The following is a 26,249-nucleotide window of genomic DNA, read 5'->3' on the forward strand; positions in this document are numbered from 1 at the left end:
GGAGCAGGAGGCTGCATCGACCCCATTTTCCTGCGTCCTTAAGTGAGCTTCCTCTAGGACGAGCAGCTCTAGACGCTGACAAATTTACTTGCCATCCTCAATGTGGTGGGATCCTGGCATTCAGGAGGCTGAGGCAGGAAGACCACTGCAAGTTCAAGGCCAGCCTCGGCTACATAGTGAGTTCAAGATCAGGCTGAACTGCATCTCTAGATCATCTTTTTTTTTTTTTTTTTTTTTTTTTTTTTTTTTTGTCTTTTTCCTTTTTACCCGTACCAGGGATCGAACTCACGACTTCCTGCTTGCAAGGCAGGTGCTTATGCCCCTGAGCTAGATCCCCAGCCCCCTCTAGATCATCTTAAAAAAAAAAGCTCACCTGTTATTTTGCAGATAAATCAAGGAATTCAGAGTGATTTAATATTGTCCATGATATTTCTAAAGGCAAATTTTAGAAATATGTTCAATAAATTACCCTTATCCATAAATTGGTCAGGGAAAATATCTTGTTTAGTGCAATCTCCTTTCCTAACCCAGCTGAGTAATAATTGTAAGTCTGAGGGTTACGGGTAACTTCCCCCACTCTGTCTCTCTCTCTCTCAACATGGTCTTATGATGTAGCCCAGGCTGGCCTCAGATTCATGGTGACCCTCACTATGGTGACGTCTCGGCTTGCTACATGCTGGGATTGCAGGTGTCACCATCAAGTCTGGCCCTAGTTCCTCTGTCCTGAAATCCATGCAGGCGGATTTTAATGGAGAAAGACTGCCAGATGCAAGGATAGTGTCACCAGAAATGTCATCTTCCTTGTCTTAGGGACAGCAACAGGGGAGGTGGAGACTCCTGGACTATGGTGAGGTGACGTCACGGAGGACACTCAGGTGTCGGCCTCAGGCCCGACCCAGAAACCAAGCCTGGTGTCTCCTTCTGGTTCCCATTTCTGACATGGGCGCTGGGCACTCTGTGTTAAGTGTTCCCGTGCTGGTCTGTGACTCGCTGGTCCCTTACATACAGAGCACGGAGTACATATAGGGCTGGTCACCAGGGCTTGGACAGAGGGCCCAGGCTGGGCAGTATCGGCTACTGCCCCCCAGTCTCTTGTGCCCTGGAGGCGGCAGTCTGAGATCACAGTCATGGGGCTGGCTCAGCTGAGGCATCCCTCCGTGCCCCGCCACAGTCTTTTCTCTGTCCTCATAGGTGCACTCTGAGTGGGTCTGCGTCGTGGTCTTGCACACTGGATTGAGGCTGCAGCTAGAGCTTTGTTCACATCTTTGGAGCTGGGGGACTCTGTTCAGCCACACTGCCTCCCAGGACCGCCCACAACTCTGCAGGCCCCAAAGCCTGCCCTGGAGTTGGCAGCCAACATGGGGCCCTGGCCCCATCAGGTTACACCTCCAAGTGGGGAGCTCGGTTCCATGGACAGCCTGACCCCCAGAGACCACAGGCAGCCGGGGACACGGTTCTGCCTGGCTCCATTCTGGCCGAGCCCCTGCTCTAGGAGCTGCACAGTCACCTCTGCTAAGTTCAGACGAAACAGCTGCTGCCGTGAAGCCAAGGGTTCACCCCTCTCTGCAACCACAGATGCTGGGCCCAGGCCGGAGACCCGTCCCGGGTTGAAACCCCGCAGTGTAACTGATGCCCGAGCGGAGGGATATGTGCTTTCTCTTTTACATTCAACGCTTCCATTTTGTGACTAGATTTTTATTACTTTATAAACTAGAGTCTTCTATTAAAAATAATGGTTCTGCATCCCAAGTATTTCCGTGTTTTCTCCAATACAGAGCTGGCATGCTACTGTGTGTAGACCTCAAATAACCCTCCTCTGTCCTTTGCCCTCTATTTGCCAAACTGGACGGGTAAAAGCCGCAAGGAGGGAAATCTCTTTGGGGAGGGGCTCATTTTCAGCCTCCAGGGGATGGACAGCTGCCCGGACACTCAGGGGCTGGCCTCAGACCTCCTGTTGCTGTGCCACCTTGATGTACCTCACCTGGGGAGGGAGGTTGAACCTGAGGTCCCAGCCATACTCGGGGGACAGCAGTTTGGTGGGCTTGTGGAGGAAAAAGTACTTGTTGAGGTACTTCTCAAAGGTGCTGTTAAGCCCATTCTGCAGGTCCTGAACCATGCCCTTCAGACACCACTCTACCAGGTCCAGCACCTGCCAGGGCGTGCCACCCAGGATGGTGTCCCCATAGTAGAAGTCGCCTTGTCCCAAGGGGATGTAAGCCTCCGAGCTGGACCTGCGCTCGTATGGGAGGATTTGGTTCTGGAAGTACCACCAGATGTGTAGCTGGGCCACCAATGTGCCCAGTGTCTCCAGGCCAAAGTCGCCCTGGAAGAACAAGCTGCTGTCCATGCTGAAGAAGAAGTCCACCTCCTCCCTGATGTGGCTCACCAGGTGCTCCTCCAGGACTTTCAGGCACATGAGCTTCAGGCTTGGCAACCACCACTCCTCGTCCATCATGAGGATCTGGAAGCTCTGCAGGGGCCTGGGCTCTATGTCAGGTGGCTCCACGTAGCTATCCAGGATGATATAGAAGATCACCCGCTGGCCGGGCATGAAGTGCACAGCAGCTGAGCGCAGGAACCGCTCCATGTGGTCACTTGCTGTCCTGGGGCACACAGAGCAGTGGCTGTGCACTGGAGCCCAGAGGACAACCTACATGCTGACCAAAGTGTTGCTGATGCTAAAGGTCACCAAAGGGCAGGGTCAGCATTTGGGTCCCAGTGCACAACCCACTGGGCTGGCTACACAGCACCAGTATTAGGAATTGACTTTGGAAGAGCTGAGTGGATGTGCTGGGGTGGGGGTCAGAGTACATTTCGGAAGCAGCCACAGTGGGGAAAGAGCAACACATTTTCTGTGCAGGCCACAAAGGCTGCTCAGAGTAGCAGGGGCCCCAGGAAGCTTCCAGAATAGAAAGGGCAAAGGTGGGGGGGGCACTTACCTGGTAGAGACGCAGGTGGCCAGCCCCATGGTGAGGTTCTGATCCCTGTAATGCCTGCGCAGGGCCTGCCTGCTGAAGGTGCCTTCCCACAACACGGGGGCCAGCCAGTCGGTGACCGTGAGGACATCCGGGCGTTTCCTGTGGGACGCACAGAATGAGCCGAGTAGGTGGCAACACAACTCATGTTTCTGGGCACCTGCTGGCCACTGGGCAGGCAGCAGACACAGTCGTTCACACAGCCTGGCGGGACCACAGGAGAGCCCCGTGCCCTGTGTGTTGGCCAGGCAGGAACTGGGCATGGGCAGCAGCTGCCATAGAGCTGCCACACGGTTAGTGCAGTCACACCGGGACACAGTAGCCATGAGGTCCCCACCCCACCTCCACCTCTGAGCCTAGGGCCACAGGGAGGGAGCCGGAGTCTTCGCATTCTTGTCACCACCCAGAGCTGCGTGGTCTGAGCAGCAAGTGCCTGCCTTCCCTCTGTCCTGGCTCTCACCGCCTGGGCAGCCTGGCACACACAGAAGCTGCCTGTGTGGTCCTGTGGAAATGAGTCCAGGCAGGAGAGAGATCACTTTCAGCTGCCGGGAGTAACAGCAGGGTCTGGAAGGCACAGGCAAAGCCCCACCCCACGTGACTCACAGGGGTCATGGAGTGTGTGGGGTCTGACCGGCACTTGGAGGGACACAGGGGTGACCTGGTCCTGGCTTTGGTTAAGGACGCCTCCCAAAGACCCCCATGCTCAGAGCTGGAGGTGGGGAAGATAGTCTGTGGGAAGCGGGTGTATATCTCTCCCTGGACCCAAAGGCCGGCAGCAGCTCTCCCCGACTAGGCCCCTGTCATGACTTTCTGCCCAGGAGCCAGTTGGCTGCAGCTGTAGCTCGTCCAGCTGTGTCTCAGTGGTGAGAAGGGGCTACATGAGAGGCACCTCAGCTTGATACAGAATAGCTACCCAAGCTCTCAGCCAGCACCGGACAGAGACCAGGCTGCGAGAGCCACTGCCCAGGCTCACGCGGCAAAAGGGTGGACATTCGGGCCGCTGCAGCAGGGCGGGAGGAAAGGGGGGATAACCTCGTCCACCTCAGTCCTCTTGCTTGACCGTCCACAGACAATCTTGGGAGTCTAGGAAGGTGATTGCAGGGAAGAGGAGGGGTCCACGGGACTGAGCGCCGAGATCCAGCCAGTGCCAAGGCCCGGTGGCTGCAGCCAGCCCCACACTGGGCCCTATGGGGGCGTGGCAGACTGCGGCTGTGATATGGGCTCGTGTCCCAGGGAAGGGAAGCTCTGGGTCCTGTCCAGGCTCTGTGGCTGACTTTCTGAAGAGTGACACACCAATTAGGCTGGCAGTCTTTTCCATATCCGGAATACCAGACCTGCAGCAGTACATGAGCTGCAGGCATTTCCGGTTCAGGGCGTCTTTCGTCCACTCTCTTGATAATGACCATGACAGTGATGGTACCCGCTTTTTGCCTGGACTTCCTTATGCTGGCTGTGCTGTGGCCTCAGCAGTCTGAAGAATTTCCCTCCCCTTTCCAGTCTGGTGAGTGTTCATATTACAGAAGAATGTCAAGGCTGCCAAGCACCGGAGCATGTTGGGATACTCTCGCAGTTTTCATTTCCCTCCATGAACACTGTGAATTGCGCTGATAGCTAGTTGGCCCACCTTGCAGTCCTGTGACAACTCCCACCTGTCTGACCCTTTCCTACACAGCTGGGCCAACCTTCTAGTATTCGGCTCAGGAGTTTTGCCTCGTACATGCACGGACGTGGGTCTGTTCCCTTCTCAGGGCGTCTTTCTCTGAAATCGCTAACTCTGGCCTCCCAGAATGCTGTCTTTGTTTTTTAATTTGTTTAAGACAACCAGGTGTCTGTCTTTGTTTTTTAATTTCTTTGAACCTTGCGAAGGGCTGGTATGAATCCTTCCTTTCATGTGCAATATGTTTCCCTGTGAAGTCCCCTGGCCCCAGCCCCGGAGCACATCTCATGAGGCACTTAAATGATTATGAATTCAATCTACTGACCCATTTTGGGTCTGTTCAAATCTTCTTTCTCCTGAAGTCTTTTGAGATTCCTGAGAGTCCATGTCTTCCTAGAAGCAGGCTATCTGGGCTGTCGAAACCCACGTACTCACTGTATTCATTTGATTTCCACAGTTAGGGGACCTCTGTCACCCCAATTCTCAGCCTTTCTTTGTCTGTGCCATGGGGCTCTTCAAAGAACCAACTCTGGTGCTGCTGATTTTCTCAACTGTTTTTCTGCGCTTTCCTTTTTGGCGCTAGGAATCGAGTGGAGGCCCTGCGGCTGGCAGGCCATGCCCCTGAGCTCTCTCCCGACCTTCGACTGTTTTTCTGCCTTGCCCTGGTTTTTATTTTCCCTCCACTTGCCTCCTTCTGCGTGCCCCTCTGCCCTTCCTCCTTGGGGATGGGAGGTCCCTGTGGCCAGGCTCACGGTGTGCAGGCGCTGTGCCCTGGGTGCCGTGTGTTTCTGCTGGTTCATCACGGCTGCTTTCTGATTCCTGGGTGGTTCCCCCTTCGTTGCTGCTCATTTCAGAATGAACTGCTTAATTTCTGCACACCAGGGAACTCCCCAAACTTCTGTCACTGATTTCTAATTTCACTTCCTTTTGGTCCAAGAACACACCTGGCATGACTTAAAGCCTTTGGATGCCCTGAGACCCACTGCACCCTGGAGCTCCTGGTCTGTCCCGGAGATAGGACAGGTTCCCTGTGCCCCTGAGAAGGGTGTGAGGTCCAATGTGCTGTGCGGAGGGCCTCCCGTTTCCTTGGGGGTCTTGTTCTTCCTCTTCTGTTCCTCCTCCTCCTCTACGTCCTTCTCCTCTTCTTCTTTCCTTCCTTCTTGTGTTTTGGGTTTTTGAGACTGGATCTCAATATGCAGTTCAGGCTCACCTTGAATTCCCTAGGTAGCCTACAGTGGCCTTGAACTTGTGGTGATCCCCCTGCCTCAGCCTCCTGAATGTGGAGATCACAGATGTGGGTCACCAGCCCGGCATTCCTGGTTGGTCTTCTGTCTTATTCTTCCGTCCATTGTTGGGATGAGAATATTGAAATTGCTACCTGTTCTTGCCAAGCCTCCTATTTCCCTCATGGATTTGGTCAGCGTTCGCTTCGTTTAGCTGGGGATCTGTTGCTAGGTACAAACGTTCAGATTGCTGTCTCACCATTTGCCATGGTCTGTTTAGTCTGACTTTGGTACAGGTTCTTGGCCTTTCCTTCAGTTAAGCTGTGTGGCAGACATGTTCGATCTTTTATTTACACCTATCGTGTCTTTGAATCGCGACTGTTTCTTGTAGGCCGCACACAGCTGGGCTGGGTTTGCGCCACGCTAACGCTCTCTGACTTTCCATGGCAGTGTCTTCTCCACTCCCAGTCATCTTGCCGTTTCCCTTCTGCAGGTCTCTGTTCCCCTTTCCCTCATTTAATGACTCCTCATGTGTTACGTGTTTTCCAGAGTGCTTTTTTAACTCCCTCATTTCTTTGCTATCCACTACTTACCTGTTTTCTTTACATTTGCCCTGTGAACGACAAAACCTTAATCTACAGTGATCTAGCCAGGCTAATGCCGGTCACACTCGCCAGGAGACAAAGCTGATCTCCTAGGCGGCTTCACACCCTCTGGGCCTCTGCGCTGCTGTGGCCACGAAATGAGGTCTTTAGGCCTGAATCAGACAGCTGAGCCGCAGTGCACCCCACGTGCCTCCCGTATCCCTGCGGTCACCTTTCCTGGCACTCTGCCCGTGTGGTTCTGGTCCTCTCGGTCAGTAGCCTTGCTTTTAGCCTGTATTGGTTCCCATAGGGCATGTCTGTGAGAGGTGGTCTTTCTGGCGGCTGTGTCACTGGGATGGGATGGGGCTGGCAGCCTCAGCACGTCTGGCAGCACCTGAAGATCCAGCCTCATGCCTGGCGTTGCTGCCGCCTGAGGAAAACATGGCTGCAGTCCCTTTCCAGCCCCTGAGAATGATGTGTCCTTTCTCTCTTCGCTCTCGGGCTCTTGGTCTTGGCCTCGCTGGACTGATGACAAGGACCTGGGCATGGGTCTCCTCAGTTTACCCCGCGGGGAGGTTGGTGGGCTTCCTCGGCCTTGGGCTCTTTTCCTGCCTGCTTTGTCAGATGCCCTCTGTGGGGTTTTAACTCCAGCTGGTTTTCCAGACTTTCCACCTGGTCTGTTTTGTGATTTCCATAATCACATCACTGTCCTCTGTCTGGGAAGGTGCTGGTTCCAGTTTCTGTTAGTTCTCTGCATGTATTTAAAATAGCTGACTTGGGGGCTGGGGATTTAGCTCAGCGGCATAAGCACCTGCCTTGCAAGCAGGCAGTCGTGAGTTCGATCCCCAGTACCGATAAAAAGGAAAAAGGAAAAAAAAAATGTAAAATAAAATAAAATAGCTGACTTGGACTCTCGTGGTGTAGCCCAGTCTGGGCTCCATCAGGGAAGGCTCCTGTCCTCTTCGGACTCCTCTCTTCCTGAGCGCAGGCCTGCAGGCTCCTTTCCTTGCTGTTTGTTGTTGCTGATGAAGTCGGCATTTTAAATAGGGTTCTCGCTCCCTCCCCAGGGCTTGGTGTAGTTTTGTTCCATGTCTGTTGCTTTTGCTGCTGTGTTTGTTTCCTGGTTGTACAAAATCTCTGTGTCTCATGATGTGTGTCTGCTGAAGTGTCTGCCACGTGCAGTGCTCAGCAAGCCACAGACAAATCCCACATGGCCCATCATGCCTGAGGTGCTGTGCACACCGAGGGGAGCCGCCAGGTCAGCCAGGTGGTGGCATCGAGCTCCACTTGCCCTTCGCTTCCTGCTGGCACAGAGCCTCAAGGTCAGTCGGAGGCGAGGGATGGAGCCTCGCTGTCCTTCCCTGGGCTGCACCACACACAGCACCAGGATGTGGCATTACAGGCCCCTGTGGGCAGTGCTTCCCTGCTTCTCCGCTTCCCCGCTCTCCTCTGGATGCTCCCTGCCCAGTCTGCTGCTGTCTCTGGGGTGGAGTCGTCAGAAGGTGCCTGCACTTGCCCGGCCTTGGGGCTCCATTCTCTGAGTGGGGTCCTCCCATCCCGCTGGGTCTTCCCTTCCGGCAGGCTGGCTCTCCCTGAACGGACTTGGGCGTGTTAAAAGCCCTAAACCTCACCATCCTCCACCACAGACTGCAAAGCTTCAGTTAATTTCCAAAATGCTGATTCTTTTTCTACCATTTTTCCTGTGAGCGGGGAAGAGAGAGGCTTTGGGAAAGTCCTTCCTCCACCTTTGTCCCTGTCACTCGAGAGGCCATGTCTACGCCTACTGGACCAGCCGCCTGGAAAAGTAAGGGGATCTTTGGTGACTCTCAGTGGAACTCTGCCCTGGGAACAGCCCCACTGCTGGGGACCCCAAGCTCATGTCCCCCATCTGTGTGCCGAGGACCCCAGCTCCTCCATGCCACTGTGTTAGGTGAGCATTTGGGAGCTGATTGAACCTCGAGGGCGGATTCGCTCAGGGGTGGAGGCCCTTTGAAAGCGGACAGGACATGGTGTGGTGGTGGCCAGGGGCAGAGCTCACAGCAGAGCCTGACCTTGAACTGTGAGAAATGGGTCATAATCCACCCAGGGGGCCGATTTCACCCTGATGTCCGGGGCAGGTATGAGGACATGTGTGTGGGCCTCGCCTCGTACAAACGAAGTCCCTGTGCCCATGGGAGGGGCTGCTGGGTCTCCTCGGCTGGTCCCTCTGCCATGTGAGTCACAGGGACCCAGAGTCCAGGTGGATCCCAGCACCACAGCTTTACGGGAGCTGTAAGCCCCTGAAGATGACACCAGTGCGATGTGCTCCTCCTAAAGTTATAAACCACTAAAATTTAAAAATCGTCCTTTTCAGAATGTGGATAGGTGAGATTAAATTATATTTACAAATGCTAAGTGTAATGCTGCTGCACTCTGGGAGGCTGAGGCAGGAGGATTGCATGTTTAAGCCCAGCTTGGACAACTCAGTGATTTGGCAAGATGCCCTCAGGGACAGAGTCCACTGTCCTGTGGAAGGCGGGGCTCCTGGTCTTCTTACTGAGTCTCCCTGCTGTCCTCTGTGTGTTTGCTGTGTGTCTTTTCTGGAGAGATAGCAACAGTGGAGCCAGGCTCATGAACGCCATCAGCAGAAGTTGCAAAATAAATAAATAGGGTGAGGGATGAAGCTCTGCTGAAGGCCTAGGGTTCTGTCCCCAGTACAGCCCCAGATAGACACCTAATGTATAAGGAAAATGAGAGTGAGTCCAGCCAGGATCATGCGACCGGTGCTGGGTTCAGGGCAACGCTTGCTTCAGAGGCAGGGTGGGGCTGGAGTGGGGGACTGAAGCCGGAGGTGGGCGGGGCAGGCGATAACTGTGCTGCACTCGGATGAACCAGCAAACTGCTGAGTGAAAGCTGGGCTGTGTGGGGAGGGCCATGAGGGCCGGCAGGGACTTCGGGTTAGGACCCTGCTAACTCTGCTCCCAATTCCCGTTGCAGCACATCTTTGAGAAAGGGATTCACACAGGTGATGGCTGTAGGGCTCCGCTTAGAGATAACAAAGGGAGGTGCCCTCTGCGTGTGACCGGCACAGCTGTTCTTACCTGGGGTGAAACCACGCTGAAAGCTGGAGTTCTTTCACTTGGCCATTCCTGAGGACAAAGGGACACCTGGTTACTCCTGAGCTGAACTCCACCCCAGCCCATCCAGCTCCCATCCTCCTTTCCTCGAGGTGGACCAGGTCAGGGGTCAGGTCAGGGGACCTTGGGAGAGGAGCTGGGGTTGCAGGGCTGGGCTGGTCCAGGAAGAGGTGCTGAGGGGATCATCGGCAAAGGAGGGATGGGAGAAAGATGCCAGCTGGGAGGAGGACTTCAAACAAATCAGCACACCAGCATTCTGGGAGGCCGAGGCCTGGGGGTCACCTGTTTAAACCCATCCAAGCCTCAAAAAGTTTTTTAAAAATGTTGCTGTATATGTAGCTCAGTGTCAAGGCCCTGGGTTTATTTTAAAAATCAACAGATCAAGTAAGATATGCATCCAAATACAAATTTGACTTATTTATCAAACGTGAGGCTCTGTTGGGAGCTGCCCAAGAGCGGCCAAGGTTTGGGGTCCTGGTGCCTGCCCTGATTCCCTTCGGTTTCAGGCTTATACTCGACCAGGCCGGCTGGCAGCCAGCAGAACCTTGGACACAGCAAATCCTGCAAGCTGAAGATGTGATAGACAAGCTCAGCTGGGCCACCGAAATTGTTCAGAAGGCCCCTGTGGCCGCTTGGGGCAAGACCGACCCAGCCAGGTTATGTGCAGTGCGCAGGGCGTGACCAGGAGGCTGAGCGAGCGGTGTGAGGACCCAGGGCTGCACAGCCTGCGTCTGTTTCCAGGTCCATCCCCGCTCCTGGACCTCGTCCTCACTCCTTAACCGGGAAAGCAAAACGTGCAGCTTTGACTGGAACCAAGGCCTAGTGTGGTAGAGACATCTACACCCCCAGAACTGAGCCTCACTTATGTCTTCACTGCAAACAGTGCCCGCTGCCGCTGCCGGGGGAGGAAGCCCCTCTGGATGCGGCCCGGGGCTGAGGCTGGCAGGGTGGGGGTGGGGGGCTATAGGCCAGCAGTGTGTGTTCATTCAGGGCTTAGAGTTTAGCCGCCCTGGCGGGTGTGCCGTGGGGTCTCACTGTGTTCACAGTGACCCTCCATGCTCTTTACCCATGTATCTTTTCCGGTGAGACCCTGCTTGGCTTCTTCTCCCATGTTTATTTTGTATTTAGTTAGTTTATTTATTTATATCGAGGATGGAACTCAGGATCTTGCCCTTGCCAGGCAGGCAGGAGCTTATGCCGCCAAGCTCTATCCCTAGCCTCAGTTTAGTTTAGTTTTGAGGTAAAGTTTTACTGTGCAGCCCAGGCTGACTCTGGACACACATCAGTCGTCCTGCCTCAGCCTTCTGAGTGCTGGGATCATGGGTGTGCGCCACCGCTCCTGGCTCCCTTCTGGTGTGTGTGTTTTTTCCCTTCTGTGTTTTAAGTGGGGTTGTTTCTTTCCCATTGGGTCTTTGGGTGGCAAATCCTTCATCACACACATGTGCCGTGCTGAGGATCAATCTCTGAGGACACTGTCCCTCAGAACACAACTGCGTTTCTACCACACATGGCAGTGTGCACACACCTAGGATCCTGGCACTGTGGAGCTGAGGCAGGAGCATCATCATGAGTGCAAGGCCAGCCTGCACTAATGCAGAGTGAGCCCCTATTGCAAGGAGGAAAAAAAAAGAAAGAAAGAAAGAATAAACAAGAACCCTTTGCAATGACACCCAGAGCTGCTACGCTGCACCTGCCGATCTGAATGTGGAGGAGCTGGGTCCGCATGTCCCGGGCTCATGGGCTCAGGGCACCTTTGCAGTTCTCTGGAGTCTGCTCCCTCCTGCCTGTGCTTTACGGCCTTTGCGGTGTCACCAGTCATGTCCCTGCCAAGTAGTCTACACTTGTCCTTGGTCTGGAACGCAGAGCCCAGCAGCTCGGGGACTGGGTCCAGGCCGGGCCATGCACTGCTGTGAATGCCACTCTGTGCTGCAGCCACAGCAGTGCTTGGCCCCTGGGGAAGGCCCCACAGCTCGGGCCCTGAGCTCCCTGAAGCTCGGTATCACTCTGTATCTCTACTTACCTGAAGTAAAGCTTAGCCATCAGCAGTGTCACAATGAATGAGATCAGGAACAGGATCCTTTTAAATTTCATTCTATCCTAGGGCAAAGGGGAGAGAAAGCATGGTGTGAGCCACTCACAGACATTGTGTGAGAGGACGACAAGCAGAATGTGACTGCAGTCCCAGGTGCAAGGCAGAGGGGCTGACGGGAGCCAGGCCCCCTGGGTTTTCAGCGCACAGGAGCAGAGGGGAAGTGAGGTGTCTGTGCCCAGGGGATAGCCGAGGTCTCCGCATCAGCAGGCAAGGGGTTGGCGCCTGGCCTCAGGTGCTGGGCTCCCACAGGACTTGCATCTGCATGCCTATGGTGACAAGTCTACACAGAGGGGTCTCTGAGATGGCACTGCCGAACACTCCCTGAGCAGGGATGTCGGCACAGCTACCCTGGCTGAGGCAGGTGGTGTGGGCACGAGCTCATAGCTCTGGAAGTGGTGCCCCTAGGCCTGGATCCTCCCCCACCCCTGCCTGGTGCTGCCCTCCTGCTGTGCTGACTTGGGGGCTGTGTGAATCCATTTGGTACAGTAAAGCTGACTGCAGAGCTGACCCACCTACCTCTTTTGACCCCAGGGCAGTGACACCACAGACACTGAACACTGCCAGTGTGGACCGTGTCCTCTCACTTTCCACAGCCACCGTGGGGAGGCCACAGTGGTCAGGTTCTCCGTGCAACCTGGAACTGGCCACTTTGCAAGCTGGCCCCAAGGATCCCTCTGGCCAGTCTCTTCTCTGCGGTATGGTCCCTCAGCCACCACCTGTTCTGTACTCCCTCTGAGGTCAGGGTCCCGAGATGATCCCCACTGGCCACTGTAAAACGAACCCCTAAAATTCCTTCATCCCTCTCTTCTACTCCCCTCTGCCAGGGAGACCTCAGCCCCTGAGGACAGGCATCATCCTAGGGCAACTCTGGAAGGCCCTTCCTCTGCTCTGGTGGCCCCAGACTCTCCACAGTGGTGACGTTCCCAGGCTCCTTTGATGATGTGTCACCGTGGTAACCGCCTGGAGGTTCTGGTTTCGTGTTCCAGACCAGGATTTGGTCCTGCTGGACGAACTGAAGCTTAGACCCTGTCTTCAGGTGTTCCTAGGCTTTTCATTTTCTTTGCCAGGCCCACTGTCTTTCTAATGATCGGTTCTGATTTGTGAGTGAGTGATGTTTAGGACAATGTGTATGGGTGTATGTGATGGGTCAGGCAAAGCCCCAAATTCAGAGGAGAATTTATGTCATATAGTATTTTATAAATAGAGAAAGGTGAGCTATTTTATACTAAAATTAAAAGGTAAATGTATTTTAAAACCCTGAATGGTTCTAGTAAAATACTGTCATCATCACTGTTGTGCTAAAATATAGTTTTGCTCTATATTTTAAATTTTCCTTGTAAAACTTTACAATTGTTATCTGATAACATTCTACAAAAATGTGACTTGGAACAGACAACTGAAGAAGCTCATAAACCATCACCGAGGGTCCAAATAGGAGGACACTGATTCCTGATACTAATGACCACCATTAGTAGAAGAGGTAGGTGCTGGTCCAGGTCAGCACCTTCGTATTTCCTTTTGTTTTTCTTTTTGTCTTTTTGAGACAGGGTTGCACTATGCAGTTCAGGCTGGTTTTGAACTCGCCAAGTAGCCCTGGTTGGCTTTGAACCTGTGGTGCCCCTCCTGCCCCAGCCTCCTAATTGCTAGGGTTACAGGCATGCACCATCACACCCAGCTGGTGCTTCTCATTTTCAGAGTATGCAGTATTCAAAACCATCACAATTGCAGAGATGAAAGCCTGCTGCTTCCATTTCCAAGACTGGTGCCACTGAGCTGGGTGTTCAACAACAAGGCTTAGAGACCAGAGTGGAAAAAAGGTGACCGGGCTAAGAGGAGAGCCAAGATTTTGAGCCCAGTCCCCAAGATCACCCAGGACCCAGGACAGGAGGGGACCCCTCTGAAGGAGGTCCTTGAACCCTGGAGTACAGCAGTCAGTGTGCACTGTGCTCAAGCCAGGGTCACAGAAGAGACACGTGTCCCCCTGCCTTCACAGGAGGCCACACATCAAGCAGACCATGGTCCCCGCTGTGGCTGAAGCAACTGGGAGACTGGAGGAGCCAAGGGGCTCTGCACATGGCCCGGAAGTTACCATCGAGAAGCCTTAACACAGCTTGGCAAAGGGAGAGAAAGAGAAAGACAGAGACTGAGAGAGAGAGAGAGAGAGAGAGAGAGAGAGAGAGAGACAGAGAGAGAGAGAGACAGAGAGACAGAGACAGAAAGAGACTGAGACAGAGAGAGAAAGAGACAGAGAGAGATTAATTCTGATGAACACAGGCCTTACTCTGACTCGATCTTAACCAACAGGCAAATATAACCAAAAATATGCACCGTATCTGAGAGAAACCATGTGATATCTAAGATCGTATGTCTGGTTTATTTCACTGGACACTGAGGTTTCAGGCTGCATCCTACAGAGGACCTGGGTTTGTCTGTGGCAGAGCAGCGCTCCTCGCCTGTGACGACCACAGGATCGTTCCTCACTCGTCAGCCGACGGACCCAGAGGCAGCTTCCGAGTCAGTGGTGTGAGCTGCGCCCCTGTAAACACCGTGTGCGTGTTATAGACACGCACAAAGTAAAAGCCAGAGGAGAAGCAGGAGACAGCTCCTTCTCAGAGGGAAATGAATTAGAACGGGGATGAAGACTGGTTATGTGTGTGACCTCCGCCCAGGACTGCGTGCTTCACAGATGGCACGTGGGTACTAACAAGAACACACACAGAGACAGACACACACACACACACACACAGACACAGACACACAGACACACACACACACACACACACACACACACACACACAGAGTAACAGTAAAATGATTTCAAAGCCACGTGCTGGCACGTTGACCTCACACCCTCTGCAGGCCAGGATGTTGCTACTGTAGTTCGCTTGTCTGCGTGGGGCCCAGTGGCCCTGAGCCTCAGCCTACAGATCATCACAGTCTGGAGCTGTCACCACTGCTGTTCTTTGTGGCTCTGTGTCTTCTTGTGTCTTCTCCCCTCCCACAAGGGCACCCCGGCTCAGGCTGCGTTCCAGGGCCGCCTCTTTGCTGACCCCCAGTGACAGCGTCTCCACAGACGGTTGCCTGTCCAGGCTTGGGGCACACACAGTGCCCAACACCCACAGCTCTTCCACAGCTCATTTCCTCATGCATGGTGCCGTCAGATGCCCTCCTGCACCTGAGCCCCGGGAGGGCGTTCCTCACACCCACCACAGGCAGACCTGCTCTCTCCCAGCGGTCCCGGACTCTGCTACATGACTGCACAGAACTCCTGGGCTTGGGCATCCTGATGTGAGGAACTGCACCCAACACCTTCCAACGCTGAGTCTTGCAAGTCCCCTTGGCTTGTCATTGTCCCTGCATTGGGCACAGAGCCCTGGGGACTCTCAAGCCAGGCCACCCCAGTCCCCAAGTCCTGGAAGCACCTGAAAGCTTTCTGATGACAGGGAGAACTCATTGCATTCGGCCTGCCCAGGGGAGGGATGACCGGGTACCATCGGGTCAGCACCACGCACAGCACTGTGCATGTCAACCCTGCACCCTGGCTCCCAGCTCATGTCCCCACCTCTGCTTCAGGCCTGAAGCAGACAGAAGAATGCCTGTGTCCAGCAGGGTCAGACAAACTGGCCATGTCAGGCAGGGCTAATGGACACTCTTGGAGCTCCTGGTGGTCACACAGAGTAGGTGCCCAGCTCACTGAACTGCCAACACAGTGACCCCATGTGTCCTCCAACAGGGCCCTGATTCCCTCTGAGCTCCTTGGGCCTGCCTGGAGCTACCTGGCTGGACAGCACCCCAAGAACAGAAAAGGAGGCCCCACTCCGGGGAGGAGAAGAGACACTTGCATGGGTTCCTCCTAAGTAAGGATGCTCTCTCTTTGGAACTGCAGTTTCTTAAACCTTTCCTAAAAACAAAGAGGTGTGTGGTGGCTCATGCTTGTAATCCTGCACTCAGGAGGCTGAGGCAGGAGGATTGCCTCAAGTTCAAGGCCAGGCTGGACTACAGAGGGAGATCCTGTCTCAAAAACACAAACAAACAAACAAAAACCTCAACTATTAGCAAGTTATTAAGAAGAATACACTTGGAAGGAAGGAGATCAATGTCCCTAGAAATGCCAGCATCTCTCTCCAGTGTGTGTGGGGGGGAAAGCCCCTCAACATGGGGAGCAGATGGGGCTTGCAGGGGCGGGAGCAGGTCCACAGGGCATATGTACCTTGGTGTCTCCAGTGGACAGAGCAGGTGCAGCCTGGAGGGGAGGGGACACTGCAGACACCTGATACAGGGGCTCCTGAACCATCCCTTGGCCCAGGCAGAGCAGCACAGACCTCCTGGGGACAGGGTGTGGGCATAGGAAGAAAGGTGCCCTATGCCACCTCCAACCACCCTGGGCAGAACTTGGAGGCCAGCATCTGGATGCCGCAAGGCACCCAGCTACCCTGCAACCCCAGGACTGCCTGGCACTGCCACCCGAGCCCTCCGGAAGCAGGCAGGAGGCCAACCTACATCTAACCTCAGCCTGCTTTCCTGAGCCTTTGCACTCTAGACGGTTTCCTGGCCACTTCGAGGGCACCCTGGAGCTGGGGCCTTCCCAATCCTGGAGTCCAAGTCCTGTAATGTTCTCTGGCCAGCGTGGCTGCTGTGCCCCAGTTCTGACTCATAACTGTCAAAGTTAGAGCCCTTGGGTAGGTTAAAGGTCCTGGGAGACCCCAAGGCAAGTGGGGGACCAGCAGGGCACTGAGGACTATAGGTGAGCAACTGAATGAGGGCCCGAACCTCCACGTGACCAGCACCCTGTCCCTCCCTCTGCCCCTTCTGATCCAGGCAGACACCAAGTCCAGTGGAAGCTGGGCTGCTTTTAGCCGGACTGGGAGCAGCCAAGGGCAGCAGTTGCGGGGGCCCTTGGCTGAGCTCCAAGCAACACAGGATGTGTGTGGATGGGCCGGAGACATGGTGCCACCCCCCAGCCAGAAGGAAAGTGCAGAGCTAGTATAAAAGATGGGTGGCCAGCTGGGTGCCCACTGGAGACCATGGCGCTGCTCCTGCTGGGCCTGGTGCTGAGCCTGGCCTCGGCTCAGGAGTTCCACTCTGAGGAGATTGTGGACCAGGACTTCAACATGGCCAGGGTGGGCTGAGGCCTGTGCTCCTGCACTGTGGTCCCTAGCCTGGGACAAGGGCAGCTGCACAGCAGTCAGAGATGGAGAGAGGACCTGAGCCGAGGGGAGAGGAGAGTGGCCAGGGGGGAAAGGGAGAGGGTATGGCTGGGGGGCGGGGGGTGGGGGGACCCTGGCTCTAGGAGAGAGCCTCACATCACAGCCACCTCCACAGGTCGAGGGGTCCTGGTTCTTGATATCCTTGGCCTCCAACAACATGACAAGGATTGGGGTTACTGGAGACCTGCAACTCTATATCCGGGACATCAAGTTCCTGGATGGCAACCTCAAGTTCAGCTTCCGCTTCATGTGAGTGTCGCCCCAGCGGAGGAACCGGGGTGCCCAGCCCCGACTGCACATGTACACGCTTGCCGTGATGGGCATGCACCAGGGTGGTGCATGGAACTCATGTAGGAGGTCAAGATGACAGGGACGGGGGAGCCCGAGGGGTGAGGGCAGCCCAACTGCTCAGCTGGGGAGCGCAGGGAGGGTCCCCCTGCGCTGGTGAGGTACAGGCAGCCCACATGTGCCCTGGGGCCGATGCCTACCCCGTGCTGCATCCAGGCTGCAGGGGCAGTGTGAGCCCGTGACTGTGCTCTGCAAGAAGACCCAGAGAAATGGAGAGTTCTCCATTGCCTGTAAGTGGGGTGGGGAGCCGGGAACTCCTTCTGCTGGGGCCCAGCCCACTTCCTGGGGTCCGCTGCTGGGCCAGGCCAGCTGGGCAGTGAGCTGCTGTGTGGGGAATCAGCATGCAGAGGCCTGGGGGGCCGCATGCTGCTGCGCAGGGGCCTCCACCCAAGCCGGCACGCCTCCCCGACACCCCCACCCCTGGAAGGGCCCTAAAACCATCTCACACAGCCCACTGCACGTGTCCCAGAGCCCAGGGAGTTGGGCTGCTTGGGCCACGCTGAGCCTCATCTCCACCCAGACGAGGGGGAGAACAAGGTGCTGGTCTTGGAGACCAACTACTGGATGTACGTCATCTTCTACCTGCGGAACATCCAAAACGGCATCGAGACCCGCGTGCTGGCTCTCTATGGTAGGGTCTCTATGGTAGGGATGGGGGTAAGTCCGCATGGCCCTAGGGCTGGGCAAGGGCCCCCAAGACTAGCCACAGGATGGAGCTTCAGCACCTGAATCTGCCTGGGACGACCCCCATCGCACAGCCCCCAGGCCTGCCCCCTACATAGTCCCAATTCTGCCCTCAGGACGCATCCCAACACTCAGCAGACCCTACCTGGACAGATTTAAAATGGCTTACAGCAAATACGGGATGCACCCAAGCAACGCCATCGACATGGCCCAGAAAGGTGGGCTCCACACACCCCGGGCCCGCGGAAGGGGGCAGGGGCTGGCAGCCTATCTGAGAACTCCATCTCCCCAGGTCCCTGCTACTTTTAGTGGAAGAGTCACCGGCCCAACCTTGGGGTGCGTGAGCTTCAATGGGGCACAGGAGGGCAGCTTGGGGTGGCAGTGTCCTGGATGGGAGGTTGGGGTCTTGGCCCTGAAGGCTACAAGTACCATTTCGCTAAGTTCCTCTCTCACCGGGCCATCAGGCTTTTCTGGAACACAGATCGAGCGTATGGTGGCCAAGCTGCTCTGGACACTCTGGGTCAGGTTCCTGTGGCCTTGTGGGAATGGGGTTGGGGCAGCCCTGGAAATCAGGCCGCTGGAGGCCACAGCCCAGTGGGGTCAGAACAGTGGGGATTTGCTCTCCTGCAGCTCTGTAGTCTGGACATCGGAGGCCTAGGGTCACAGGCTATGTATGCTCCCCAGGGCTCTAGGGAGGGTCCCTCTGTCTCACCTGGCTGCTGGTGGCTCCAGGTATCCTTGGCAGGTGCTGGAATGATTCATCTGGACCTCTGCCTCCATCTCTGGGAACCCCACCGCCCTGCCCCCAGTCTCCAACAATGATGCCAGGCTTCAGACTCTGGACCCACTCCACTAGGCATCCGAACCTGAGTGCATCTGTGGGAAACCTGTCTCAGCACAGGCCTAAAGGATGTCGCTTCCTGAACAACAAATTAGGAAAAAGCTCTGTAGTAAGGTCATCTTGGAGATGCTGGCCAGAGCCCATCTAGGACCGCTGACAACACTAACATCCCTGCATGTAGTTGGGCTTCACCTCAGAGGATTGTATGTAATACGCTCAGCAAAGATTTGCAGGGAAAAATAAAAAGAGGGGAAATGTAACAGAAAACACTCCCACCCCACCCCACCCCACCCCATCCCCACCCTCAGCCAGTGTACTCCAGTTTCTCTGCCCAGGTAATGGTTCCCATTCCAGATCCGATTGCTCCCCTTAGAAACGGCTGGTCACTATGGGGCACATTGTATAAGCCAATCCCAACTGACCAGCCAGTCTGCCTCTGTACCCCTGCCTCTTGTCCTATATAAGAGGGGTCAGAGGCTGATATTCTGGGAATGGACCTGACCAGTGTGTGCCCACGTAAATAAATCTGCCTCCAGATCTGGATGTCGTCTCAGTGTTTCTGCTTGCCGTTGCAAAACTTTTTTTTTAAGTAAGCCTCATCCTCAGGTCCAGGCATAAGGATGGGCCTTATCTTCTGGGGGTACCATTCAGCACCTCTAGGTACCATCTCAGGAATGGACAGTGGCCCCAAAAGATAACCCTCAGAGCCACTTTTGCTTCCCAGTGTCCGGCCCCAGAGTCATTGTCTGGAAGTGGGGATCCCCAAGGCTCCATGGTGTGAGGGTCCAGTGGGACAGGAGCCTGGTGCTCCCAGGAAGAGGCCTGGGAGGCCATGGGGCCACTCCTCCATGCCACTCTGTGAATGAAGAGCAACTGTCCACACAAGGAGACACATGGCCCATGGCCTCCAACAGGCTCATGTGACACATACTTGGTCCCTCCACCGGCACTGAAGGGAACAGTGTGGACAGACAGTAATGCAAGAAGGTTATGGAGAGTGGGAAAGTCCCCCCCATCTTCACAGATCTTTAAGGAGGCAGAACACCAGGGGCTGGGGGCGGGGCAGCAGGAGGGCCTTGCCCCTGGGGGAGGAGAGGAATGCACAGAGCTGTCCACACACACACACTCAGTCCCGGGTCCACTGGAATGGGGAGCCATGTCAGGGCAGGGCAATCCTGTGAGTGTCCTAGGATTGAGCCAGCTGTGGCTGTGGTGAGATCGGGTGGGGACATGGGGACGCTGAGGTCGCTCTTGTCCCTTTTCTCAAATGCAAATGAATCTCCATCCCCTCCACACAAAAGGTGCACTCCAGGCAGCCAAGGAAATGCTGATGGGACCTCCAGCCCACTGCCAGGGGCCAGTCCCCTTTGTTACCGCCCAGCACCGCCTCCACCTCCCGATGTCCTCCTGAGATCAGGGACCTTGTGGTAAATGTTCTGCTCCTGCTGCCCTGAAGGTGCAGAGAGGGCATCTAGAAGGCCCAGCGCTGGGGCCCAGGCTGCACGGCTCTGCGGTCCTTGCAGGGGTCACCCCACAGTTGGCTCACACAGACAGCAAAGCCCAGCACCAGAGATGTTGGGAGAAGGCCAGGGTCATGGTTCAGGTGGGTCCATTGTGTGAAGGCCAGGCACAGCCTGCTGCCCCTGCTGAAGGCCTGGTCACTGGGGCAGAACGGCCTGGCTGGCTGAGCCTGGTAGGGGACACATAGGAAGCTGCCCATGCATCCAGGAGCTACTGGTGTGGAAAACTGGCTCTTAGCAGAGCAGAAAGGCAGCTGCCATGCGAGGGGAGCTGCCTGGCAGCACAAGGGGTCCCCATAGAGTCCTGAGAGGCTCTGCCTGCCCTGGGCTTGTGCTCAGTTGTGAGGCTGGTATTGACCTGCAGCTTCCAGCAGTCTCTATGTGGATGGGAGGACCCAGCAGGGGCAGGGAAGCTGGCCCTGGGGCTGGAAGGTCCGGGCCAGGAGAGCCCAGGCAAAGTGGAAGGGGACAGAGAGGGTGACTGCACCCTGGGCACTGAGTGCCCCGCTTCTGCTGTCCTCGCTTACCCAGCCTTGGGGCAGGGCTGTGCAGGCTAAGGCCACTTCCCGAAACTTCCAGAGGAAGCCCTCTGCAGAGGCCTGTGCCACCAGGCTGTCCCAAGAAGCCCAAGTGACAGTGGTTTGTGTCCCGTCCCAGCAGGAGGGGTACCTTCGTCCTGTGCCCATTCTGTAGTTGTCCTTTCTCCTCATAGGATTCCACTCCTTTCCTAGCCATGGTCACTCCCCCACCGCCGACAGATGCCCCGGCCCCCGCCCCACGCCTCCTTGGCCGCATCTGTTGACAAGTGGAGACCCTCATCTACTTACACAGCTGTCCATGCAGGGCTCCTGGGAGTTGGGCTGCAACCCACCCCTCCGTGCCTGACTTCCAGCCTGACTTCCTGCTGACCCTGAAGCCTGTGTTCCTTCAGCCCCCGGGCATGGGTGCCCAGAGTCTTAACATCAGGGCGCTTTCGCAGTGAGGATGCGACGGCCCTGGTGGGCAGGGCGCTGCTTGTGGGTGCTGGCTTGGGACCAGTGGGGTCACCTGAAAGATGACCGCCGTGCCATCCGGTGATCATGGTACGGAGGTTGGCGGGGCTCCCTCAGCACACGGTGCGGGCTGCCACACATGTCAACAGCCCTTGAAATGAGGCACAGTGCATGCCTCCTCTAGTGGCCATCAAAATGCACCCTGCTGGTCCTGAAAATTAACATTTCAGGCTGACAGCAAGCAGGAAGCAGGAAGCAGCCAAGGGCTGCACAGTGGGTGCACAGTGGCTGGAGGCAACGGTGGCTGTGGCCCTGTGAAGGGGATGCAGGCTTTGGAAGCAGGGAGAGTCGAGTGTCAGCCACACTGGGAAGGAGCCTGATCAGTCACAGAGGAGGGAACGGGGCAACTGTCACCTGGGCACAAGAAGATCCCATGATCCCCGCAGTGCCTGATGCCCAGGGGTGGAAATGCTGGTCCCATCTCCTCCCACCAGGTGACCTGCACAGGCACAAGGCTCCAGTGGCCCTCACTCAGCTGCTGCAGGGACCAGACCTTTGAGTGAGGAATATGAGGGTGGTGCCCCAGATGGTCTCAGAGCCATAGGTGCAGGGCAGGTGGCAGCATAGCAGGGCCCCAGGTTCCCTGCACCTCTCTGTCTCTTGATCCAATCTGCACCATGGAGCCTCACCTGGGAAGGGCTGAGCCCAGGGCTCAGCTGTGGTGCTGGGGATTGGAAGGCAGCAGCCAGAGAGAGCCAGGGGTCTGGCTCCAGGCCAGGGGCAGCACTGAGAAGGTGACCCTGCCATGGCTCAGAGACTCACTGGCCTCACAAAGACAAACCTAGGGGCCTTGGCTGGCCTCCACCTCTGCCTCTGCCTCTGCTGCTTTCATGGACCAAATGTCCTCTTGTCACACAGACAACAGGCCTATGGGGGAGGCCACTCCATGCCATTGTGAACCCATCCTCGCTGGCTGCATCCGTCTGGCCCCAAATTCACAGGCAGCCCATGAGCCTGGATCCCACTGCCCAGCTGGGTTCCTGCCTAGTTGCCTTCCCCGGTCAACTATGCATTCACTCCCAGGAGCCCTTGGTCCATGGCTCATGCCTCTGGCTATGTCCCGGCAGATGCAGTGGGCACCCGGCTGACTCCAAGGTTCTGTGGGATGCCCCAGTGGACTGTTGACCCTGGATGTGGGCTGTGTGGGACATGTCGTTTTTGGCGTCAAAGGTAACAGAGAAGAGACAAGGGCCAGCTAATATTCAGGAGGCTCTTGAGGTGTAGCCGGAGCTCTTCCTGGGCCTGGCGTCTGGAAGCAGCAGGAGCTGCCAAGCCAGAAAGACCAGATGAGGAGGACAGCCCTCTGCTGACAGTGGTCTAACAAAGGCCTGTTGGAGGTGAGCACATAGGGAGGCAGGGCCAGGCCTGGGCCGGAAGGGCAGTCCCACCCCCTGGGGGTGCCACAGGCAGGCAAATTCCTTGTGCCCACAAGTCTCCGAGAGTCTTGGGCACCCCAGTGGAACTTCTGCCACAGACTTGGGAAGACCCACGCCACCAGGACCTAGGTCAGCTGGGTGGGGTTGGGTGGCAAGGGGCACAACTGTCCCGCAGGGCATAGCCAGACCTGGGCCAGGTGTGGGGCTCCTCCAAGGGTTGGCCATGGACTTGAGGGCAATAGTGGAGTCTGCAGCCCCAGTCCCAGCTTGGCAGGAACATGAGACCAGGCCTAAAGAGGGAGGCAGCCGGGATCTGGGGTCAGCAGAACTGAAGCCTGGACCCTTTCTCCTCAGCCCCTCAACTGGCCACCCAAGGTTTCAGGGAGCCAGCCAGTCTGACAGCCAGTGAGGGACACAGTCCAGGCTGGCAGACGGGCTGGGTGGAGCTCTGGGCAGGGGCAGAGCCTGAAGGAGGGGCCTGTGAAGCATGTGTAAACACACACACACACCCCTGTGCGGTTCTCCAGGACTGGTGCAAGACAAAGGCAAAGAAACTCTGGAGCAAGGGATATCAAAAAAGCAAGTCAGGGCATGGAGAGAGGTACAGAGCCAGGTCTGGCGTCCCATGACCACGTGGCGACCAGTTCCCCCAGCTGCCCTGCTGGAGGCCACAAGAGGATCCTGAGGGCAGCGCTGCTGGAAGGCACAGAGTTGAGGTTTGGCGGAAGTGAGCCGCTCTGCTCTGACAGGGCGCCCACGACGAGGACAGGAATGATGATGACAAGGGTGTCCCCATTGTGCACCTCACTGTCATACAAAGCACTGGGAGAAAACAAGAACACGACCCCAGGCAGCTTGACGGAGCTCCATGACAACACCAGGAACACAAAGAGGATGCAGTTCTGCACTGACTGTCACGCTCCTCCCTCAGGGGCTGTCACGTGGGTGTGCATGGCAGGGTTCACGATGGCTGCAGGAGGGCTCCCACACCGTGGGCCCACCCCAAGTTCCCATAGCATCCCCCCAAAAGGCATCAAGGATGTGGGGTCAGAGGCCTGTTTGATTCTTCTTTCTGCAATGAACCAGAACTAAGGAAGTCAAGTCCACACCCATGGGAGCTGCAGTTCACAGTGCCACACCCTCTCTGGGGTCCTCCTGCCTCTGGCAGGGGCGGAAGGAGCCACTCACTGGCTGCTTGGGCATGGCTGCGGCCAGAGGTGGGCAGAAGAGAACAGAGAGGCTCTGTCCCGCAGGACAGCATCAGCAGGAAAACCCAGGATGACCCAGAGACAGGCGGGGCCAGGATGGGATCCTGTGAGCAGCAGGGGCAGATACCTTTGGGCCTGAGACACAGAAGTGGGATGTCCAGTTTGGTGTGCTATGCCAGGTGAGCCAAGAAACAAAGAGGTCAACAGGTGATGCATCCACCATCGGACCTAAAGCGATGCCCGGAGCACAGCAGCACTAGAGTCACTCATGTGTGCACAGCCCTTCTGACACCTGGCCATCTGGCCACCTAGTTCCAGAGTGAGATCCACAGCCCATGCCATGTACCAGGGAGGGATAACTCTGTGGTTATAAAGGGCACCCTAAGCTCAAACCAGGTGCAGGTGACTTCACAGCCCTGCCCGCCTTGCCCTCAAAGGGTGACTCTCTCTTCTGACACTAAATTCTCCCTGCACATCTGTTGGCCACCTGTGGGTCGTGACTGAAGTCCTTCACCAAGGGCAGCAGGACCCACAAACCAAGGAAATGAAGGGTGGTCTGCTCCTGCATCAGAACCTGGCTTCCTGGTGACACCTGGTTGGGAAGTTACCGTAGATGGGGCTCTCACGTACCCATGGACACTCAGGGACTAGGTGATTGGTTGATTCAGAGTCTGGGGTGGACAGATGCCCCCAGGTCTGACACCCCATCCCATGCCCCGCTGCCCACCTGCGGATGAACTCTGCAGCACCCAGGCCTTGACCCTGCTGCTACCCGCATCTGCAGTCACCTGAGGTGGCCCTTGGACCATTCCCCCGTGCAGGGGAGTGGCCAGGTGGTGAGAGCACCCTCCCTTCTCCCTGAGCTACGCTGAACACCTGGCAGGTGTCCAGTGGCTGCCATCCTGGGAATCACACCCAGCTGCTGGAGCAGGCAGGATTCCAGAATGGGAGCATGGCACGCTCAGGGACAGTAGAGCAGACGATTGGCTCTGGATGCCCCTGACCGGTCCTGACCAGGCACATGGCACACCAGTTGCCACTGAAGGGAGGGAATGAGCCTAGAAAGCTCTTCCTCCTGTGTGGAGAGCACTGAGCAGCTGGGAGTGCTGCACCCACTGAGCTGCAGGAGGAGAAAGCACCCCCAGACAAGATACCCCCACTTTCAGGAAGTGACCCTGAGGATGGGCCTGCAGAGGACAGGGTATCCCCTGGCTCTGAGCAACATCTGAGTGTTTTGAGGTGAGGCCACTGGCTTCCTCCATAGCCCCAAGGGTTTCCTGGCTCAATACAGAGCTTTCTCCCAGAAGTGGGGTTCCTGCCTCTGACACCCAGGCACTCCACTGAACCCATGGGAGCAGGGGTTTAGGGAAGGGGGAGCAGGGACCAACAGCTTGGGAGGAATGGGGGTCAGAGCCTCAGAGAGGCACCAGTCATGGTAGATGTGATGGGCCTGGAGCTTTCTGGGAGGTGGAGGGCCCCTGGGCAGGCCCAGCCATTCCTGCAAGAGGTCCCTCTGGGGTCCATGGCCTGTTGCCCTGACCTCTCAGGGTCTCTGGAATAAAATGAAGCTGAAAGCAGGGCCAGAGCAGGGGGAGATATGCCTGCCTCGTGCCGCTCCCCTCCTCCAAGGCCAGCTGCAGGCGTCCTCCTGCTCTCTGCCTCTGAGCATACACGATACAATGCTCAGCCCATCCAGCTGAACTCCTTGCCCTGAGACTCTGCCGGCAAACACAGTCCCTGGCTGCTTGGCCACAGGAGAGGTGGTGACTCCGGGGACCATCATTCTGCTGACTACTGTGTCTCAGGGAGCAGGATGGCTGGACTGGGCAGACAGGACCTTCAGACGTGGGTGCTCCAGGAAGGAGGACACCCACAGAGATGCCCACTGGGGGGCTGTGCTCTTCGCAAGGAGGGTGAGAGCACGAAGGAACTACAGACCAGGCGGACACAGGGCATCATCCATGCGTCTGTCAAGAACCAAACTGGTTTCCTGGACTTCCGGGAGAACATGGCGGACAGATAGCAGCAGCTATGGAGGCTCTATGAAAGACCCAGCTTAGAATCCAGGAATGGTGCAGAATGAGGAATCCTAAGCAAGAGAGGAGATATATCCTGCTGACCCAAGAATGAACTGGGCTGAGAGAAACCAACTGGGAATGCAATCCTGGTGCTATAACAGGAACAGATAAAGCCTCCACATGGAAGCTGGAGCCCTTGCCATTGGAAACCGCGATTTGGGTTTCCTGCCACCACGGCTGCGTCTGAATCGGCTTGGCAGGGAGACAGACGCGCGAAAGCTCTGAGAACGGGAATCGGTGAACGGAGTTGAGAGCAGGATGGGCGGGGAGCCGTGCATTGACCTGCGG

General features: G+C 56.3%; 2 protein-coding genes across 2 annotated transcripts; one reads left to right on the plus strand and one right to left on the minus strand.

The window, feature by feature from the left end:
• Positions 1 to 1,723: 1,723 nt before the first annotated feature.
• On the minus strand, positions 1,724 to 12,591 carry Glt6d1 (glycosyltransferase 6 domain containing 1). Its single transcript, XM_023566298.2, has 5 exons — positions 12,164 to 12,591; positions 11,576 to 11,652; positions 9,520 to 9,567; positions 2,940 to 3,077; positions 1,724 to 2,603 (listed from the first exon to the last, which is right to left on the minus strand). The coding sequence occupies exons 2-5, from the start codon at positions 11,644 to 11,646 to the stop codon at positions 1,943 to 1,945; spliced, it is 918 nt and encodes a 305-aa protein (XP_023422066.1). The 5' UTR covers positions 11,647 to 11,652; positions 12,164 to 12,591; the 3' UTR covers positions 1,724 to 1,942.
• Positions 12,592 to 16,671: 4,080 nt separating this feature from the next.
• Positions 16,672 to 22,424, plus strand: Lcn9 (lipocalin 9). The gene is made up of 8 exons (XM_003472980.1): positions 16,672 to 16,767; positions 16,970 to 17,103; positions 17,359 to 17,432; positions 17,723 to 17,833; positions 18,003 to 18,104; positions 18,351 to 18,406; positions 21,140 to 21,225; positions 22,367 to 22,424. The coding sequence occupies exons 1-8, from the start codon at positions 16,672 to 16,674 to the stop codon at positions 22,422 to 22,424; spliced, it is 717 nt and encodes a 238-aa protein (XP_003473028.1).
• The last annotated feature ends 3,825 nt before the right edge of the window (positions 22,425 to 26,249 follow it).

This window comes from Cavia porcellus, unplaced genomic scaffold, assembly GCF_034190915.1.
Source record: "Cavia porcellus strain 051 isolate PalLab524CR breed Dunkin Hartley unplaced genomic scaffold, mCavPor4.1 scaffold_49, whole genome shotgun sequence".
Classification (NCBI taxonomy): Eukaryota; Metazoa; Chordata; class Mammalia; order Rodentia; family Caviidae; genus Cavia; species Cavia porcellus.